Raw genomic sequence first — 13,728 nt, forward strand, 5'->3', positions numbered from 1 at the left:
AAAGATCATCACCCCAGTAAGTGTTCAGGTGTTGGGGAATTGCATTGTGGGTAATGTAGGCAGCAAGTTTTGGTACAGAGGACGATGATTTTTGTGGTTGTGCTGTATCGATTTTGATCATTTTCTTTTCTAAACTGACAATCACGAGTCATAAGCAGGCAAAAATGAAACCTACCAGTATGGTCTTTAGAAGAGATTGTCTAGCCTTGATGCTGATTATAACAGTGAGTGTGTCTCCAGCAGATGGCAGAAGTAATGCCTGGAGATGAGGAGCCAGAAAGCGATTTAGGGCAGCTGCCAGGCCACCATCCACTCATTAAGGACGGCATGAGTGATGAAGGTCTGTCCCATCAACTGCTACAACAAACCCAAGCAAAAACCCTGCCGACAGTTATTTCAGTGTGTACGATAACTTTGCCGTTGTGCCTTTTTGTCCCTCAGAGGCTCCGGAGGAGGCCCCCCCAGTAGAGGAGGGCGGTCTGGAGGGAGAGAGCTGGGCTAAACCTCTGGCTCACCTGTGGCAGAACAGACCTCCCAACCTGAAGAAAGAGAGGGAGTACAACCAGCTCATGGAGTCCAAACCTCCATACTGCTCCATCTGCACTCTGTTCTACACATATCAGCAGGTAATCTGTATCCGAGCAGACTCCACCTACCAGTCAACTATTGAGTGAACATATAGATCAGGGGTCTCAAACTCAAATTACCTGGGGGCCACTGGAGGCAGTATCAAAATGACAAAAAAAGACACAAAATGACCAAAAAATACACAGAATTACCAAAAAAGACACAAAATGACCCAAAGAAGACACAAAATGGCAAAAAAAGACACAAATTGACAATACAATTTGATTTTCAGAATAGGATATTACTTGTTTCAGTGTTGTAACCGACGTGTTTCTGTGTGCTGTGCCTGCTGACAGACGGAATGTGCAAACAGTGCAGACAGTCCTGTTAAGGTGGCTGGTGGGTGGATGAGGACCAAACCTCTGATCCCAGAGATGTGTTTCACCACCACCACAGAAGAAGAGTCTGAGTGTGAGGAGCAGCCCGCCACACCTCATCTAGAGGAAGATGGAACCAGCCTCCTCATCAGCTGCTCCCAGTGCGGCATCCGGGTCCACACCAGTCAGTACACACACACACACACACACACGCACACGCACGCATTCTTGTACTTCTATCTTTGTGAGGGCCCTTATTGGACATTGGAACAGTGAATTCTAATTCTAATTCTAATTTTGTTGTGAATTTTTGTTTTCAAATTCAGTTAGTTTTAATGAGTTTTTAGAGTGGGTTTGCTAGTTTTAGTTTAGTATTTATTTTTTTGAAATGTTTTAGTTTAGTTTTTATTAGTTTTAGTGTTAGTGTTAGTTTTTTGTAATGGGGTATTTGTTGGGTGGGAGATTGAAAGAGGTCACAGTAAATTTTGCCTTAATTTCCTTTGTCTTATCCATCTTCATTATGTATGAAAAAAGTTGACAAAGACGAAAACGAAGGACATTTTCATTATAATTTTAGTTAGTTTTGTAACCAGAAAATACAGTTTCAGTTAGTTATCATTATCATGTAACCTTAACCCTTAAAACAAAGTCTGAAATCTCAAAAAGCCTTTAAAGAAGTGAGGACCGGCCGAAATGTCCTCACTTTGCAAAAATGTCCTCACTCTGTTGGTTAAAAAAGTGTTCTGGTCATCACTATGTAGGAAGTACAAGAACACACACACACACACACACACACACACACACACACATTCTTGTACTTCTATCTTTGTGAGGGCGCTCATTGGAACAGTGAATTCCCTAGCAAAGTAGTAATTAGTAGGTGAGGATCAATTGGTACATAAATAACAGGAAGATAAATAAATCCAATAAAATATATAGTAATATAAAAGGAGGCGAAAGAGAAAAATTACTAATAATAGTAATTATAACAATAGATACATAAATAAATAAATACAGAATGCCCAGTGTGCTCACTAAAAATTTGATAAAATAAATAAAAAATGGATGCATCAAATCGATTCAGTTGGGCTCCAGAGAGGTGAGGGAGTTTACATATGTGGTGAGGGATTGCCATCTTTTATTTTTAAAAAATTGACTGCTGAGCCTCTAATGGAATATTTAATATTTAACTTTTTTCAAAGACAAAAAAGACATTAAATTTATCGTGATAATTATCCTTACAAAAGATTAATTAAACTTCTGCTACGGAAGAGGATTAGGGCCAAGTAGAAGAAAAAAATAATGAGAGGAGGGAGAAAAAAATGAATTATGTACTTCAAGAAAAAAGTCGAAATGAGGAGAATAACTTCTACGTCTAAAAAATTCACATAAATTACATAAAAGCAACTTTCCCAAAACAGTAGTCGTAGTAACCAACTACCAAGGGATTTTATTAAATATTGCTCTTTATTTTACTTTGATTAAAATCAGGTTGTAGCTTGCAGTCTACCTAACTGCTCTGATAGAAAACAATGTTCCTCTCATGACTTATTACCACGGGAACAATGAATCCGTGAATATCTTTCCAATCAAACTCAAAAAGTTGACTTTATTCTCATCATTTCGACTTTTTTCTCGAACTGCATAATGAAAAAAAAAATCCTCCTCATTATCTTTTATTCCTACCTGGTCCCAATCCTCTTTGGTAGTGCTCATTATTACAGACATATATTTCCTATGCTCTGTGGAAATGAAATAATAGGTACTGACTTCAGCGTCCACTCAGACAGCGTTTGCTTTTTTGTAATAGAACGTTTCATTTTATTTCTACCATTGTATCTCCACAATTATAAGTTGGTACTCTACTTTTATCTATATAGCCCTAACATCCACTGCATATTCCACAATAAAACCCTGTGTTAACAATCGAAGGGATTCTGTCCACAGAAACGCCACACAGCTTTTATTTTGAAACAGAAACAGGAAGTCTTGACTTTTTTCATGCCTATGACATATTCTGTGGAATGTTGCTTTTGTTTTCAACAATTCAAAAAACAAAAATGGTATTTTAAATATAGATATTTTATTAAAGGTATTGTATCAAAGTTAGAAATTCTAGTATTGTGACAACCAAAGTGTGTTACTGTAGAAGTAGACAGCAGCATTTGTATCGTGATATTTTGTGCTGCAATATTATATCGATTCATGGCTGCCATGTATCGATATTTAGCGTTCTGACAGCAGTATTTTCACTGTTTTTTTGTTTTTTTTTCGGAGGCTGTAGCGGGGTCACTTTTAGGAATACACTGGAGATACTTGTATCATGTGAAACTAGAAGATCTAAGCAATTTTTATGTTTCATTCAAATAAATTCAGAACAGTGAAGCTTAAAGTTTATGAAAGTTTGATAAAATGCTGCAGTTGTTGTCGTCCATACATGTTTGATATCAGTTCAGTTCAGTTTGACTGAATACTTTGTTAGTCAGTCTGTGGGTTTGACTCTCATTGTGGAGAAATAAAAAGACTGAAGTGAGATGAATAGACTGAGAATTTTCTCTTATTTGACAAAACTATTCTTGATTGAATTTAATCAAAATGCAGTTTATCAGTTAAATCGTAATATATTGTATCACAATACTCACCATATCGCAAAATGCTTAAAATCGCAATAATATCGTGACTCAATTATTGGGATTAAATTGTGGCAGTACATGCTTACATACCTTGGTTATGACATAACAATGAGTCTCTCAGCTACTTCACCAGTGGGTCAGACTGTGTCTTTGTGTTTGTTGATTCCAGGCTGTTACGGTGTGGATCCAGCAAGTGTAAGCAAGGAGTGGAAATGTGCACGCTGCAAGGCCAACGCCATGACTGAGGTCAGTGAACACTTTTATTTTGAGTTCTCTTCGATTGGTTTCGGCTTAAAGTAATTATTTCTGACGGTCCATTAAACTTCTGCAGTCCAGGAGATTTTGGTTGAAATTTCAACTTCCTATGTATTAATTTCTGTCTCTGTTTAGCAGCTTTCAGTCTGTCCTTACATCACATGCATGGCTCCTTTTTCTCCACACAAACTTGGCTATCAGTCAGATTTTTCATTTTATATACTTATTTTATACTTTATATAAGTATAAAGCTGCCAGCAACCGAAAATACAAACAAAAGACAAGGCTTCTATGGAAATGTACCATTTTTTAACCATTTATACACACAAAAACAGCAGCAGAAAAATAATAAATAATAAAACTACAAAACAGTCTATTTGCATGTAAATTGAAAATAGTAATAGTTTTCATTGTAGAAAGAAAATTCACCTTTTAAAAATGGTCTAGAAACATAAATGGCACACTGTGAAAGCTCCTATGACTTTCAACTGGCTTTCTCAGTTTTGTCTACATATAAATAAAGTTATTACTGTAAATAAAACATGTGTATTTTCAATAAAAAGATGGACTCCAGAGGGTTACAAACAAGGATTATTTGTCCTGTTACCTATCCACGTTTCCTGTTCTTCAAAAATCAATCATTCCAAAATATGTTGAAGTAGTCCTATTCTTTGAACTCTAAACTATATGATATAACTGTACTGTCATGAAAAACACCAATGCTGGGTATATCATATTGACATTTCTTAACAAATGTATAGTTATGGTTTGGAAATGGCTCAACATGCCCTTTACTGTTTTTAATCAGCCCTGAATTTTGCACAATGGAGATTAACTAGAGCCCACTAGATGGCGCTCTATGTTCAACAAAGGACTGAAAGCACAATTTATTGCTATTGCTTGAGCCTTTTCATCAGTTTCCTCATACATCAGTGCAACCCTTACATCCCAAAATGTAATATGTATTGACTTATGCCCATACTATTGAAAAAGAATTGCCAAAAAGTGCAAAAAAATACCCTCAAAAAAAGAAAATCTTTTTTTTTTAACTCATATTTTTCCAAATACAGAAATATCATAGCTGTATCCCTCAAAAGTGTAAATGGAAACAGTCGCACAAAATCTTTTCAAACCACAGGAAATGTATTTTGAGCGTGTTCATAACTTACTTTTTAAAATACACACATTTCTACAAACTATAACAAAAAAAAAAAATGCACATTGTGCACAATTTGCAAAATCACAGCATGTACATAAAAATAAAATATTTAGATTAACTGAGTCACAACTTTAAGTGTGTAGGGAATGTGTGTTTTTGTGAAAAGAGCAAGAGATAAGAAAAAGTGCGACTCCGCGCTAAGAGACGACTTTCCCGTGGAAAGAATACATCTCCCGGGAAAATTACATCACACTTTGATTGCGGGCGCTCCCTTCGGTTTTAGTGGTTTAAGAGGGATCATTTCAGTCTTCCATGCTCGGCTTTGGCCAAGAGTTTGCCACTGTAACAGGATTATTTGATGCAGTATGTTTTAATGTTATACAGCATACAGAATATTCTGCAGGGTTTACCCGAGCAAGTAAAACGTCTCTCTCGAACAAGAGAATAGAACTAGTACATACATCCTTTACTTATCAGCTGGAGGTTTACACTCTACTGCTGCTGTTTTGTTGTACTCAAGATGGTTATAGCCATAAATCACATACAGAACTGCTGATACAAACACAGCGTTCGTACAGATGCCTGAAATCCTTGAAAATGCTTGAATTTTAATGTTGAATTTCAAGGTTTGAAAAGTGCTTGGATTAAGTGCTTGTAAATGCTTGAAATTCGTACTGTATTTCTCTTGCAATCTGACTATAGATAACCGCATTTTCAATGGAAAAAAATATATAAACTGAATAGCCTATAGCCTACCATTGCTGGTGGTATGGTTAAGTGAAATTACCCCTTTTAGTATCGAAGTACTCCTCTAAAACATGCCATTTACAACCGTTGTAAGGTACTGGAAAAGCTTGAAAATTGACCTTGAAAGGCCTTGAAAAGTGCTTGAATTTGACCACTGAAAAAATGTACGAACCCTGTAAACATGAGGTGGCCTTTGGTTTGATACTGACTGCAAATACAATGAAGTTTTCTTTTACAAGCTACAATATTGAGATGTAGATTTTTATTGTTTGTATGGACAACTAAAAGGATGATATGTTCTTTTTTTTTTTTTTTTTGCAGAATTGCTGTTTGTGTTCACTAAGAGGCGGAGCCTTGCAGAAAGCCAACAACAACAAGTAAGTTGTTCCAGAGTCATCAAGAACAGTCAGTTACAGTACATCTTGCTATTTTAGAAGATTGCACTTTGCCAATGGCACTTAATAATTGAACAGGATGAACTGAAACAGGCTAAGTTGCTCATTGATATTTTTTAATGTCATTAACACCTGCGAGTCAGAAGAGGAGTATTCAGCTAGGAGTGTTATATCAGTGGCAGATATATTATTATTAGAAGTAGTATTTATTGGAATGAAACAGACTTCGGAATGGGATTTTTTTTCCCTCTGTCAGCGCTGAAAGGCACTAAGAGAAGCTGAACATATGACATGGCCCTTATATAGATTATCATAGTCTTTACTAGGGATGGGAATAATTAATCATGATCGATTAATGATCGTTAAGAATTGGGTCGATCACGTGGAATTTTTAATAGATCTGTGTATTTTAAAAAAAATTTTTATCTCTGACTGCGTATCAGTATCACTGAACTGAAACACGCCGATCATTCAGTTTTGCGGCTGTACATCAATAAGCCAATGAGCTGAGAATTAAGTTGGATCAAGCTACAGTTTGCAAACTGAAAGTTGCAATAACAATTATAAAACACACAGAAATACAAGAGGATTAATTTGAGCAAAACAGCTTACTGTATCAAACCTTTCTAGCATTAATTACTGAGTTTAATTTTATCCAAAACTTATTTAAACACAAAACACACTTAAATATACAAGATTACTGTGAAAACTAACCTCATGCCTCTTCGAGGGCTAAAACATAAAACATTGAACTCCTTGATGTTATTTTTACACTTTAATCTCATGTGAGTTAGTTTTACTACCTTTACTACTGACAGGATCAAGTCTCTTTTCGTCCTTTCAAAATAAAAGCGTCCGTTATTGAAACAGGCTGTTGCATAGTACTGTATATATATCTTTTATTTTGCCCATGTATGCATACAGCAATTAATCGATTAATTGATTGTTACGTTCACACCCATCCCTCGCCCTAATATATTATTATATATATATATATATATAACAGTGGACAGCAGTAGACAGAATGAAACTTACAGTTTTAAGGTATAGCCTATTGGATGTAGGGTCTTGGTCATTTGTTTGTATTTTAATTTTATACTATTTAATTTTTTATTCAGTTTTGTTTTATTACTCTATTCTATTTTTTATTATCTTAATTGGTTAACTCTGTACTTGTGCTGCTGTAACACCTGAATTTCCCCCATGTGGGATCAATAAAGGAATATCTTATCTTACTTAAGGTTTCTATCATATAGGTGTGTATGTGTGTGTGTGTGCGTGTGTGCTTGCATGTGTGGTTGTGCTTGTGTGTGTGCGTTTCAGGTGGGTACATGTGCTGTGTGCAGTAGCTGTGCTGGAGGCACGCTTCGTTAACATCACTGAAAGAAGTCCTGTTGATTTAAGTGGAATACCTCTGCAGAGATTTAAACTGGTGAGTCCAAATACAGACACACTTTAACCCATTTAGACCTAAAACGCCTGGAAAAAATGCCTGTAAAACCTCTGGGCGATTTTAAAATAACCCCCTAAAACCTGAAGTTTTTCTAGAAATTCAACAGAAGTGTCAACGCCTACTAAAAAATCGATTTTTCAGCCTCTGTAGCAGATAGAAATGTAATTCAAAAAGTATTTGAGAGCTTATAGCTGTTATATCTGAGCTCCCTCCGCTATAGTCGTCTTCCGCCGTGATGTCAAAGTTCTGGAAAAGTCCCATGTTGCATTGCGACACTCCCACGTGTATTCTGATGCATATCATTGGCCAAGAGACCGAAAATAGGTGGAAAAAACTACAAATACTACAAAACGACGTATCCGATTTCCCGTCTTCAATGGTAGAATAACGCAACAGCTCCCCCGGTTTTAATGGTAGAAATGCGGTAATGCTTTCCCGGCTTAAATGGGTTAAACAGCTGAGGGCCAAAGGATTTTTCTTTACATTTGCCTAAGGGAAAATGAAGGAATAATGAGCCATTTGTACTCTCAAATCCTAAAGCCCCAACTTATACTGGGTCGTTTTGAATCCACTGCAGTTTCCTAAGCCCTGTGTTTTAATCTCTGACAGAAATGTTACTACTGTAAGAAGCGGATGAAGAAGGCGTCTGGCTGCTGCGTGCAGTGTTCTCATGGCCGCTGCTCCACTGCCTACCACCCTACCTGTGCTCAGGCTGCTGGAGTCCTCATGCAGCCAGATCAGTGGCCCTTCGTGGTCCATGTTACCTGCTGTCGGCACAAAGGCCCCACTCAGATTGAGGTAAGCAGGATCTGGTAAATTGCTCTTCACAGGGTAGTCAAATTTTAAATCTGAAACTACACAAAAACTAAAAATGCATCAAAATTAATTTTGTTCTTAATTTTTGACATATCCAAGATTGTGAAAGAAACCAATGCCCCAGTCAATTTTTATGATGTGGAAAATAACTGATTATTTGTTTTTACACAGTGGCATTTAAAGGGTTAAAATGTCAAAAATGTTTAAACAATTAGTAGTAGCAGGCCAGAAGTTGTTTAAGAGGTTTAGGCAGAAAAAGAGTAGAAAAAAATATTCTGTAAAGTATCTACAAAGATCTGTAAAGTTTTTATAGCATGTCTTTGGAATTGGACATTTGTTGGCTTTAATGGTCTTAAAGGGTAGTTCATTTTGAATCTGACACTACACAAGAACAAAAAATGCATGAAAATCAATTTTGTTCTTAATCTTTGACATATCCAAAACTGATTAAAAACCAGTGCCCAAGACAGAAACTATTTATGTGGGGGGTGTTCATAAAAAAACATCAGTGACATTGTGTAATCAAACTGGCATTTAAAGGGTTAAAATGCCAAAAATGATTAAACATTTGGTAGTTTTGAGCAGGGCGGAAGTTGTTCAAAAGTTTATGCAGAAAAAATTCGAAAAAAAATATTAATTGTAAAGTTTTATAGCAGTTTTTTTGGATTAAAGTGATCCCAGAGGGTTAGGGACTTCATGTGACACTTATGGACTGTTGCATTAAAATGCCCTAAATGTCATCAGGGACTACTGAAGCAGTAGTCAAGTGTGTAACATTAGTAAGTCATCACAACTTGATGTCTGAATCTTCTCTTACAGCGCAATAAAGCCGCCATGCACGAGCTGACTGTGGGGCAGAAGGTGATCTGCAAGCACAAGAACGGCCGCTACTACCAGTGTGACGTGGTGCAACTGTCAAAAGAGACTTTTTATGAAGTCAACTTTGACGACGGTTCCTTCAGTGACAATCTCTTTCCCGAAGATATCGTGGTAGGTTTCACTAGATTCATATCTACAACACTGTCCACCGAGATATTCATGTGCAAGTGTTTCTGTTTTTTTTGTGTACATCAGGGACATTATTTTGCATTGATTATATCCTAAATTCTCAAATGGGGGACTTTTTTTTTTGTTTTTGGACATCCCATAATATTGTGTTTTTCTGTAATTTCTGGCCATATTATGCTCTTATATTTATCAACAGACTTTTTGTGGCCCCCACCCTGATATGAAAGTTTAATGTGAGATTTATATGAATGGCACTTTACCGTGTTGTGTGTGGAAAGTCCCTTTAATTTATTTTTTTGGTAATTTTGTGTCTTTTTTGGGTAATTTTGTGTCTTTTTTAAAATAATTTTGTGTCTTTTTTGGTAATTCTGTGTATTTTTTGGCCATTTTGTGTCTTTTGTAGGTAATTTAGTTTTTTGTCATTTTGTGCCTTTTTTGGTAATTCTGTGTATTTGTTGGTCATTTTGTGTCTTTTTTTCTTTTAGTGTCTTTTTAAAATTATTTAGTGTTTTTTCAGTCATTTTGTGTCTTTTTTGGTCATTTTGATACTGCCTCCAGCAGCCCCCAGGTAATTTGAGTTTGAGACCCCTGCCTTAGAGAAAGCCAGACCTTGTTTGACGGGCTTATATAACCGATAGGCTTTGTATATCTTGAGTTTTCCATTTAATGCAAACTCAAAACTTGCTCCATATTTGCCTGCTGTTTGATAAATTATAAGAATAATGCCAATAGTACAGCACAGTTCAGGTGTTCCACTTGAATAAAACTTAAAACTCTCACCAGAATTTCCACATTAAAAGTCTTGCAGCCTTCCCTTTTACAGGTAGGTTTTCAATGTGAAAATACATCAATAAATGGTGATTGCAGTTGACTGTAAGTTTACATGGATCAGGAGTACAGCAAAGAAAAAATAACTGGAATGAAAAAGGGTGTTGGCTCTGTTGCACTACCATGTCAAATCAAATCAAATAGTTATTTTATTGTCAACTATACAACAAAAGTATTTGTTAAAGCATTGAGATAAAACAAGGACAAGGACGTGTGATGTAATAAATGCATATAAATAAAAAAAATAAATGACCACTGAAAATTTGTCCATCTCTCAACTTTCACTCATGCCAAACAGTTCAGACATCCTGTTACATAGATACTCACAATTAAGGATTTTCTCATTGTTTTTGGTCAAAAATAAAATTGAAGTGATAACATCTACATTAATGATTTTTACTTCAGCAAGAGCGAATGGTGATGCACTGAATCTATGCCTAGTTTTCTAAATCTCTGTGATCATTGTGTGTCTTGTCTGTTAGAGCCGAGACTGTGCTCAGCTTGGACCTCCACCTCAGGGGGAAGTGGTTCAGGTGCGGTGGACAGACGGCCTGGTGTACGGGGCCAAATTTGTTGCAGCACATGCCATCCACATGTACCTGGTAAGATTTCATTTTTGTTGCGTGTCACATAACAAAGTTTGACTCTCTGCAATACAGCAAGCAGCAAAATAGGGAAACTAGACTGAATTTAATTGGTTATTTGTTTTTTATTATGACACAAAAATCGAAAAAAAAAAATAGTTTTTTCATATTTCATATTTTTGATCTGAGCCTAATATTGAAATATGAAAAACAAGCACTTTTTTTTTTTCGTTTTTTTGTGTTGTAATAAAAAAACAAATAACAAAATAACCAGTCAATTTTTCATTATTTGATTTTTGATTGAGTCACAATATCATATTTTTGCAATTTTAAGCATTTTGTGATATGGTGAGTATTGATACAATATATTGCGATTTAACTGTTTTATTCTCAGTGCATTCATCTCACTTCAGTCTTTTTATTTCTCCACAATGAGAGTCAAACCCACAGACTGACCAACAAAGTATTCAGTCAACTTTCAAAAACTTTAAGCTTCACTGCTCTGAATTTCTTTGAATGAAACATAAAAAACCCGAACTTTGCAGCGTTATTTCGACAACTTCCCGACACAATATCATACAGGTGCCTGTAGATTCCTTAGATCTTCTAGTTTCATGATACCAGTATCTCAAGTATAGCTACTTGTGTCCTGACTCTATTGTCTGCTCCACCTGTTGGACTGTAGGTGGAATTCGAGGATGGGTCGCAGCTAACAGCCAAGAGAGACGACGTCTACGCTCTGGATGAGGAACTCCCCAAGAGAGTCAAGTCCAGACTGGTAAGTGCAAGCAAAATCACACACACAAACTCTTTAATTGGCTTACCGTATTTCCTCAAACAGTAGCCGGGGCTTCTATTAATAAAAAATCAGTTTGGGACCCGGCTAATAATAGGGGCAGGCTATTATTTGAAGGAGGCTTTTATTAAAAAAAGAAAGTCGGAGCAGCTCTGACCGGCACTTTTTAAGTGTTTTACACAGCGCATTGTAGCCAGTTAACCGGATGTCAGCCATATTGGAAGTACTTGGATGTAAACAAACAATGAACAGCACGCTGAATGTTCATTTTAAGCAGGATTTAAAATGTCAAAACTACTAAAAAGCCCAGAAGAACGTGTGTAAACGGCTCGACTTTACAGAGAATGACTAGGACAGCGGGAGAAAAAAGATATTTACCTACAGTACTAACTCGTGTGGCCAAACTTCTAAATACAGGTGTTGTGTAGTAATCTGTTACCCGTCAAATGATGTTTCCTGAATGGTGTTCTCCGTAGCATCACCTCCACGGTTGGAGTTAGGATTTAAGTTTAAGGTTAGGCTTTGTAGAGAGAACTGTTTGGGGTTAAGGTAAACTTGGGCTCATGTTAAGCAACTTAAAGGAGGACTGGTTGGGGTCAGGGGTCAGGTTGGTGCAGGTTAAGGTAAGGGGGACACATATCGACGGGGGAACAGACTTTGACATAACACCGGTAAGACACCCGGCTTATAAAAGAGGCCGGCTTTTATTTACTAAAAATTGTTTTTACAACAGGTTACTAAATGAGGCCGGTCATTAATAGTGGCCAGGCTTTAAATTGAGGAAATACGGTAATATGTTTAATGTGTCTTATCCTGTATGTTCATTGGAAGCAGAAATGTGTCAAAAAGATGAAAAGGCATTGAAAAAGGTGTGTTTGTCTCTGCAGTCTAAAGCTTCAGACATGAGATTCGATGGCATCTTTGAAGAGAAAGAGATCATCAAGGAGTCAAAGAGACAGAGAGTGATCAACTCACGTTACAGGGGGGACTACATCGAGCCTGTGATTTACAGAGCCATCATGGAGTAGCCGTCACTTCCTGTCCCCCCCCACACACACACCAGCAGCACTGACAGACTGAACTGTGCTCACTGTACCTTAACTTAGCAGCTAGCCACTGAGAGAGTGTAGCTCCAGATGACTTCCTTCTTCAGGACTCGTTTTGGACTGTTCTTTATTTTTTATTTCTCATTCTTTGTTCACTCAAAATGAATTTTGTTTGCCTTGTTTGACTGCGTTCGAAAGACACAGCAGTATTTTGTATTTTTTTTCCTCATAGGACTCCATGGGAAGCACAGTAGGCTGTGGTCCAGTCCTTGCAGTACATATAAGCAGGAAGCAATACAAAAAAAATGGCATTTGTTCAATAAAGTAGCATTTTGACTACTTTGTTTTGACTTTGATTAATCTACTACAGTAATGTTAAAATAATCGCGCTTTACTTAACAGTTCAATTAACTCTGACACAAACGTGTTTTTAAGTTTGAAGGATAATATCAGTGTCGTTTTATACATGTCTCAGTCAAAACCAAACCAACAAAGCCCTAGCTAACACAATGAAACAAGTCCTGTATCTAACACAAAAGGTAGCAATGACCTCATCAGTCGTCAGTTCAGTCAAATTGCACTGGTATTATTCTTTCAGTTATAGGAATACTTCACCCAAAAAAGTTTGTATCCGTTAGTTTCTTACCTCTCAAAGCCTGGAATGATGCACAGAATGTTTGTACATGAAAAAGTGCCAGGTGTTTCTTGAAAACAATGAAGTTACAGGTTGATTATTCTTGACAGCAAACACACAAGAAAAGCACTTCAAAGTACCAAAACTAGTGATGTGCCAAGAGCGCCATCTAGTGGGCTCAGAAAATGACGAAAATGCTTCATGAGGCTTCATTGGCACATCACTAACTGAAACTACTTAAAGTTTTTTACACTATTGCAGGTGCACAACTCTGACCAATCTATACGATTTTCGATACTTGAAATGAAAAGTGTGCATGATGGAAAAAAAAGTTTTGCCTCAAATTGGCATTTTTACTCACTTTTTTTACTTTGATACAATACAAGTATAAAAATACTTGTCTCGAGTCCTAGGCACGCAAAAAAACAAC

General features: G+C 36.7%; 1 protein-coding gene across 2 annotated transcripts in view; it reads left to right on the forward strand.

Annotated features, from left to right (window-relative positions):
* Positions 1–13,728, forward strand: part of LOC131977445 (lysine-specific demethylase 4A-like) — a 29,431-nt gene extending 15,703 nt beyond the window's left edge. Inside the window, exons 15-25 of one of the 2 annotated variants that reach the window (XM_059340747.1) lie at positions 241–340; positions 442–626; positions 924–1,128; positions 3,747–3,823; positions 6,060–6,115; positions 7,457–7,565; positions 8,196–8,384; positions 9,222–9,392; positions 10,721–10,840; positions 11,508–11,600; positions 12,506–13,728. In XM_059340747.1, coding sequence (XP_059196730.1) covers positions 241–340; positions 442–626; positions 924–1,128; positions 3,747–3,823; positions 6,060–6,115; positions 7,457–7,565; positions 8,196–8,384; positions 9,222–9,392; positions 10,721–10,840; positions 11,508–11,600; positions 12,506–12,646 — 1,446 coding nt within the window. In that variant the 3' untranslated portion in view covers positions 12,647–13,728. The remainder of the gene's footprint in view (positions 1–240; positions 341–441; positions 627–923; positions 1,129–3,746; positions 3,824–6,059; positions 6,116–7,456; positions 7,566–8,195; positions 8,385–9,221; positions 9,393–10,720; positions 10,841–11,507; positions 11,601–12,505) is intronic. The other variant, XM_059340748.1, reaches the window with a different exon arrangement.

Source organism: Centropristis striata, chromosome 9 (genome assembly GCF_030273125.1).
Source record: "Centropristis striata isolate RG_2023a ecotype Rhode Island chromosome 9, C.striata_1.0, whole genome shotgun sequence".
Classification (NCBI taxonomy): domain Eukaryota; kingdom Metazoa; phylum Chordata; class Actinopteri; order Perciformes; family Serranidae; genus Centropristis; species Centropristis striata.